The sequence below is a fragment of the Triticum dicoccoides genome, chromosome 4B (genome assembly GCF_002162155.2).
Source record: "Triticum dicoccoides isolate Atlit2015 ecotype Zavitan chromosome 4B, WEW_v2.0, whole genome shotgun sequence".
In the NCBI taxonomy this organism is placed as follows: domain Eukaryota; kingdom Viridiplantae; phylum Streptophyta; class Magnoliopsida; order Poales; family Poaceae; genus Triticum; species Triticum dicoccoides.
Window position 1 is genome coordinate 320424090 of NC_041387.1, and position 7772 is coordinate 320431861.

The window sequence follows — 7772 nt, forward strand, 5'->3', positions numbered from 1 at the left end:
AGCCAGAATTTTCCAGACTTAGTTTTTTTAAACTGGATCTATTTTTCTTCTCTGGGTGGCACAAAAGTTGGGAGGTCCTACTCTTTCATGACTCAGAGTATGGCATTATCTGGAAATCTAAAATTGAGTAACAAATACTGGACTCGGACTAGGACTGGTGGCGGAGATGAATCTGGTGGAACTCAGACTACTGGCACGATGAATCTGGTGGAACTCGGGCTGGTGGTGGATATATGTTGCAGGTGGACTTAGATTGGCGTGATGGCGGCGGATATGTGGTGGCATATATGAACTCAGATTGGCGGCGAATATGTGGTGGTGGTATATGGCAGCGGCGATGATGATGATGCAGTGGTGATATATGGCAGCGGCGATGATGATGATGCGGTGGTGATATATGGCAGCGGCAATGATGATGATGTGGTGGTGATATATGGCAGCGACAACGTGACAGCCTGTGAATAGAGCTCGAAACTCTAAAGGACTAAACGCTAAGACAACAACTTGACACGACGATGCAACCGCATATTCGACAAAATGGAACTCTAAAAAGATTATGCAAAGACTCAGATTGGTTACGATATGAGGAACTAACCCTATTTTTTTGGCTTTTTCATGGACTATAGGTATGAAGAACAAACTCGATCTAAACTATGAAAAACTGTAAAATCTCATCGAGCAACCTGAAAATATGATACCACTTGATAGAGGTGAAGGTGTCCCGATGTTTTGATGAGATAGCTATCATTTTCTGTGAGATTCGACTTTGACGATCCGACTACGAACATGCGAAGACGTCGCGCCTTGGCAATTGCTAAACCAACTTCCAAGGGGTTATTGACCACGCCGAAGCACGATCAACCTGACCACGAGGGTCTATTTCTTGCGAGCAAAGGAAGAACAAGCAAGAAACTAAGATTGCAATCTGGATATTGCGAATATAAGATGAAAGCTTTATTGATCAAGATGGGGTTCTATGACGTCTTGGTCTGGTCATTGAACACAAACGAAGTTTGTGAAGTTGCATCTATGGTGAACTTTTAATCTAACCAAAACTCAAAGTCTAAACGACGCCCTAAGGGCTGTATATATGGAGGAGTAGGGGGAATTTTGTGACCCCTTGTAGGAGGGGTCTGAATCCAACCCTAACTTTGTTTCCCCACACATACGTACTCTAAAAACAGCCTATACTTATGTATTTCAAAATTACATGGGCCTGACCCAATAATAAGGTGATGCAACACCGATAATAGCCTCTGGACAAAATTTGTGAAGCGGCATCTTGTATATTTTGTCCAAGCCTTCATGCACTCATTACGGTGGCTTCAAAGTCCTGAAATCATCACTTGAAAATCCATTCTTGTTTCCCTTGCGCATGCCACCAACTCAATGCTTGTTCTTGCTCCAATGTTCATGCTTCTCCAAGCTAGGCCCTCCATTTGTAAGCAAAACAAATGTATCCAATTTAGGCAGCATCATATTCTCATGAACACTAGAATCATTACCAAGAAACAAAAGTACCTGGTAATTTAATTGGCGTGCGCGAGCTCTAGTAATTGGTCCAGTATGTATAGTAGTAGGGGTTGTGGGTGTAACAATGGTATTGATGTCCCTATCAAACATGGCAACATTATTTATGGCCCAAAGAATTTGTTATACATTCTGATCATGAATCTTTGAAACATATTAAAAGTCAAGCTAAACTGAATTGTAGACATGCTAAATGGGTTGAATTCATTAAGACTTTCTCTTATGTCATTAAACACAAGAATGGTAAAGAAAATGTTATTGCTGATGCATTGTCTAGTCGCTATACTATGCTTTCACAACTTGACTTCAAAATATTTGGTTTGGAGACCATCAAAGATCAATATGTGCATGATGCTGATTTTAAAGATGTATTGCAAAATTGTAAAGAAGGAAGAACATGGAACAAGTTCATCGTTAATGATGGATTTGTTTTCCGTGCCAAGCTATGCATTCCATCTAGTTTCGTTCGTCTTTTGTTGTTGCAGGAGGCGCATGGAGGAGGATTAATGGGACACTTTGGCGTGAAGAACACGGAGGCCGTACTTGCTACACATTTCTTTTGGCCCAAGATGAGACGTGATGTTGAGCGTTTTGTTGCTCGCTGCACTACATGTCAAAAAGCTAAGTCACGACTCAATCCTCACGGATTATATATGCCTTTGCCTGTACCTAGTGTTCTTTGGGAGGATATATCTATGGACTTTGTTTTAGGTTTACCTTGAACAAATAAGGGGAGGGATAGCATATTTGTTGTCGTGGATAGATTCTCGAAAATGGCACATTTTATACCATGTCATAAAAGCGATGATGCTGGTACTGTTGCTGATTTGTTCTTTCGTGAAATTATTTGCTTGCATGGTGTGCCAAATACTATTGTTTCAAATCGTGATACTAAATTTCTTAGCCACTTTTGGAGATATTTATGGGCTAAGTTGGGGACTAAACTGCTTTTTAGTGCTACTTGTCACCCCAAACTGATGGACAAACTGAAGTAGTAAATAGAACATTGTCTAGTATGCTTAGGGCTGTTTTGAGGAATAATAAGAAAATGTGGGAAGAATTCTTGCCTCATATTGAATTTTCTTATAATCGTTCACTGCATTCTACTACTAAGATGTGCCCTTTTGAAATTGTGTATGGTTTCCTACCTCGTGCACCTGTTGATTTGTTGCCTCTTCCATCTTCGGAGAAGGTTAATTTTGATGCTAAACAACATGCTGAATTGATTTTAAAAATGCATGAGTTAACTAAGGAAAACATTGAGCGTATAAATGCTAAATATAAACTTGTTGGAGATAAGGGTAGAAAACATGTTGTGTTTGCACCTCGAGATCTTGTTTGGTTACATTTGCATAAGGATAGATTTCCTGATTTGCACAAATCAAAGCTAATGCCACGTGCTAATGGTCCTTTTAAGGTGCTAGAGAAAATAAATGATAATGCATATAAACTTGAGCCGCCTGCAGATTTTGGGGTTAGTCCCACTTTTAACATTGCTGATTTGAAGCCTTATTTGGGTGAGGAAGATGAGCTTCCGTCGAGGACGACTTCATTTCAAGAAGGGGAGGATGATGAGGACATCAATACCATTGTTACACCCATAGCTCCTACTGCTACATATACTGGACCAATTACTAGAGGTTGCGCATGCTAATTAAATTATCAGGTACTTTCGTTTCTTGGTAATGATTCTAATGTTCATGAGAATATGATGCTGCCTAAATTGGATACGTTTGTTTTGCTTACATATGAAGGGCCTAGCATGGACAAGAGGGATGATCACTTGAGCAAGATCAAGCATGGAGATGATGACATGCGCAAGGGAAACAAGACTGGAGTTTCAAGTGATGATTTCAAGACTTTGAAGCCACCATAGTGAGTGTATGAAGGCTTGGACGAAATATACAAGATGTCACTTCTTAAATTTCGTCTAGAGGCTATTATTGGTGTTACGTCGCCTTATTATTGGGCCAAGCCCATGCTATTTCGAAATACTAGACTATATGATGTTTTTAGAGTCCGTATGTGTGGGGAAACAAGTGATAGGGTTGGTTTCAGACCCCTTCCCCAAGGGCCACAAAATCCCCCCCCCCCCATCTTCCTCCATATATACAGCCCTTAGCGCGTCATTTAGACTTTAGGTTTTGTTTAGATTAAAAGTTCGCCATAGATGCAACTTTGCGTACTTCGTTTGTGTTCAACGACCAGACCAAGACATCACATAACCCCACCTTGATGAATAAAGCTTCCCTCTTTATTTGCAATATCCAGATTGCAATTAAAGTTTCTTGTTTGTTCTTCGTTTGCTTACAGGAAATAGACCCTTGTAGTCAGGTTGATCGTGCTCCAGCGTGGTCAATAACCTCGCGGAGTTGGTTTATCGATTGCTAAGGCGCGACGTTCTCGCACGTTCGTAGTCAGATCGTCAAAGTCTACTCCATCAAAAACGATAGCCACCATCTCATCGAAAGACGGGACACCTTTGCCTTTATCATTTTCAAAAAAAAAAAAGCATCATCCATTCAATATATTTGAAAGATGGTGAGTTACACATTACATCACATGCAATGCGCGAGAGACAGCCTTGTTTTGTACAACAGCAACACTCTGCAAGCTCACAACAAAAATGTGCATCCACTAAGCCATCAAAATAGAATGGAGATGAACATATTTGCAAATGTGAGGGAGCTGGAGGAGAGACAGAGATGGTATTAGTCAGTCCTTGGCATTTGAAATGCCTTCAGATGATAACTGGAACCTTGCTTCGGATTTAGCTAGGCAAGGGGAGCTGATTACTTTACTGATTCACTCTTCGCCTCTTCCCTTGCGAAGAGCAAGCCTGGTTGTGGAAGCATGCGCCATGATGTTCCCACCGATAGGATTCACCTGTGGCCCCGCAAACATGGCAGAGCCATCCACTTGTGCCTCTACCTGATTCGTGATAACCACAGCAACTCCAGACTACACCAGGCAATTAAATCAGGTTTAATCAACTCATGTAAGCAACAGGGTCATTTTTTGAGAAAGCCGCACTACTGTAGATAACAACTCAGCAGTGTATTTATCAGTTTGAGGATAGCTGAGATAGAAACAAAGAGCTCCTGACCTCGTCGGCTAATTTTTGAAGACTCCATAGAAACTTGGCCCTCTGCATTTGCCTCGCTGATAGTTCCCCTCTACCTGAGAAATCAATTATGTATAGAACTGTGGCACTGTCAACAATCATAAGAGCAAACCTGCACATATCATTTCCAAATATCAGGAATCAGTTAGTACTACTTACTAGTAGTCTATAAATACATATAAAAGGATACATATAATAGACATTGCCTATTAGTCTGTAAAATAGTGCACCAAACAAACTTGCTGTGTAAGCAGAATTCAATAAAGAGCAGGTGCCACAAGGAGATGTCCCATGGTGTATGCTCTTTTCGGATGATGTGGTGCTAATGTACGATAGTCAGACGGGGGTTAATAGAAAGTTAGAGATGTGGAGTTAGACTTTGGAATCAAAAGATTTTAGGATTAGTGGAACTAAAATCGAGTGCACGAGGTGTTGTTCTAGTACTACTAGGCACAAGGAAGAAGTTAGCCTTGATGGGCAGGTCAGGTGTCACCTCAGAAGGACACCTTTTGATATTTGGGATCAATGCTGAAGAAGGATGGCGATATCGACTAAGATTTGAGCCATCGAATTAAAGTTGGATGGATGAAGTGACGCCAAGCTTCGGGCGTCTCAGTGACAAGAGAGTGCCACAAAACCTAAGAGGCAGGTTCTGTAGGACAACTATTCGACCTGCGATGTTGTATGCACTGAATTTTGGCCAACTAAAAGCCGGCATGTCCAATAGGAGAGCTGCTCATGTAAAGATGGATATGTGGCCATGCAAGAAAGGATCGGGTCTGAAATGATGATACACATGATAGAGTTAGGGTAGCACTGATTGAAGAGAAGCTTGCCCAACATCATCTGTAAGATGGTTTGGGCATATACAACGAAGACCTCCAAAAGCACCAGTGCATATTGGATAGTTAAAGCATGCTAATAAACGTCAAGAGAGGTCGGCGAAGACCAAACTTGATATGGGAGGAGCAGGTAAAGAGAGATCAGAAGGGCTGGAATATCACCAAAGAACTAGTCGTGGACATGGGTGTGTGGGAGTTGGCTGTCCACATGCCAGAACCATGACTTGGTTGAGATATAATAGGTTTCAATTCTAGCCTACCCCAACTTTGTTGTTGTTGTAGGATCTTTTTAAGCAATGGATATGAGAAAAGTCACAATGGTCTGATGTTAACATTACATCTACATACATTCTTTAATCTCATATGACACTTCTATATAGTGAAAACTCACAATAGTACAACGAAAAGGTCACACACACACACATAGACTTTCATCTGATAAAAGTAACAACAGATGGGCTAGTTATGTAGGCAACATACAGTCCCTTATACACACAAGGAGAAATAAAAATAATGATCAATAAGTTACTGCTAGTCACCTATCTAGCTCAAGAAAATCATATTGAAGTTTAGAGATACACTCAAACTGATGAACTTGCCTCGTCCCTATCATCATGGAAGCTGCATCCAGTAGAAGTCTGGATTGATGATCAGTATTGTAAGCCCTGGCATAAGCCACATTCTCTAATACATCAGCACCGTTCAATCCAAACCCAGAGTCCAGTAGTCACTTGTTTAATAACCAAATTCATGTTAAAACCAACCTAGAATCCAATATTCATTTGCTTAGTAATCAAATTCATGTTAAAACCAACCTAGAATCTAGTATTCACTTGCTTATTAATAAAATTCATGCTAAGAACCAAAGTAACTAGTGTAACCAAAGGTGCCACATGTCTACTATCTGGAGGAGCCTCTAAGGTCTGAATGTCCCCTCTCTGTCAATGTAGAGAGCCTTTCCTTCACCACCACCCTGGTCCAATGGAAGCTAAAATATATCATGTTTAACATATGAGAGATTAACAACAAGACTTAGGTGTCAATGCAAATAAAAAAACAATAAATGAAGTCTCATCTGGCATGTAACAACATAGTGTGGCACAACTAAGTCTTTCCTGAGGGGAATTCACCATATAACTCTGTGATAGATCTTGTTTCTATCCCCCTGTTAAAGGTAGGTAAGATCTGATACTCAATGGATCACAAGTCATTTATCAAATTATGCTGAGAAAGGGAAAAAGCATAAAGCTGGTAGCACATTACCATCCAAGATCTTATCAAGCTCCCTTGATCCAGTTCTAACTTGAATGATCTCTAGCCTCTGTGCATGTAGTTGGTTGGCACTTGTAAATCCCAGCGGAACAAGCCTGGATGCTGCAAACATTTGTAGACAGTAAATATTTTACAGTGTGCTATAAAATTTACATGCAAAATACAATTCTGATCTCATGATTACTTGCTTGCCTTAATTATCTTCTCAACTTTGGCCTCACTGATTCCTTTGATTCGCAAAAGATCTTTCCTTGGAGTGTAAGCCAGAGACTCTACTGTGTAGAGACTGGCATCTTTGAGCTTTTTCACATCTAATGCAGCTATTCCAGATGCCTTGGCAAGAAAATAACAGATTTAATGAAAACATTTGTTGACAAGAAATGGGCACTAGTTAACCACTAATTACAGCTTGCCACATCACAATAAAGATACGAGGATCAAAAGCACGTAAACCACTAAACCAAGTTACAACGACCTTGACATATGCCACTTGGACAAACACATGACAAAAAACTATTTCTACTACTAGAGTTTTCTGAAGAAATTATAGAATTAAGCCATGCATTCATTTTGGTGGCTGATTGCTAAAATTTTCAGTTTACAGGATATGCCATGCATGTAGATAACAAGTCACTCATTTCTTCACATTGTCCATGTTGGAATATCACAATCCAGGCGCATATGAAATATTGTAGTCTTTGGTACATTCACGTATGCAACAAGACAATAATCTTTACCTACTAATAAAGCACACATTGAGTCTGTCGGGCTCACCGTCGCGCCCGTTTTATGAAAAAGTCCTTATGTTTTCTGATAATTCAACCCGCAATCCCTTTTAAGTGGATCTGGAAAATGTTTTGTTCTTACAAAAAGGACCCTGCATATTTTAGTACTCAACCCGCAATCCTTGGCAAAACCTCGGGTGGCTAAGCATGGGGCTTGCCCAGCTGGATGGCCGAGCAGCAGAGGACAGGATGTCTCAATGGTGTTGGTTGTGCGCGTGT

At 40.5% G+C, this 7772-nt stretch overlaps 1 protein-coding gene across 1 annotated transcript; it reads right to left on the reverse strand.

Moving 5' to 3' along the window:
• Positions 1-4026: 4026 nt before the first annotated feature.
• LOC119296057 (DNA repair protein RAD51 homolog A-like) lies at positions 4027-6866 on the reverse strand. Its single transcript, XM_037574468.1, has 3 exons — positions 6096-6866; positions 4637-4766; positions 4027-4491 (listed from the first exon to the last, which is right to left on the reverse strand). The coding sequence occupies exons 1-3, from the start codon at positions 6110-6112 to the stop codon at positions 4336-4338; spliced, it is 303 nt and encodes a 100-aa protein (XP_037430365.1). The 5' UTR covers positions 6113-6866; the 3' UTR covers positions 4027-4335.
• Between the last annotated feature and the right edge of the window lie 906 nt (positions 6867-7772).

What these genes read in the sequence shown, in the direction of transcription:
- LOC119296057 (XM_037574468.1), bottom strand. An exon ending in TTCAAAAATTAGCCGACGAG is followed by an intron (nt 4,492 to 4,636) that starts GTCAGGAGCTCT and finishes TGCCTGGTGTAG; the next exon opens with TCTGGAGTTGCTGTGGTTAT.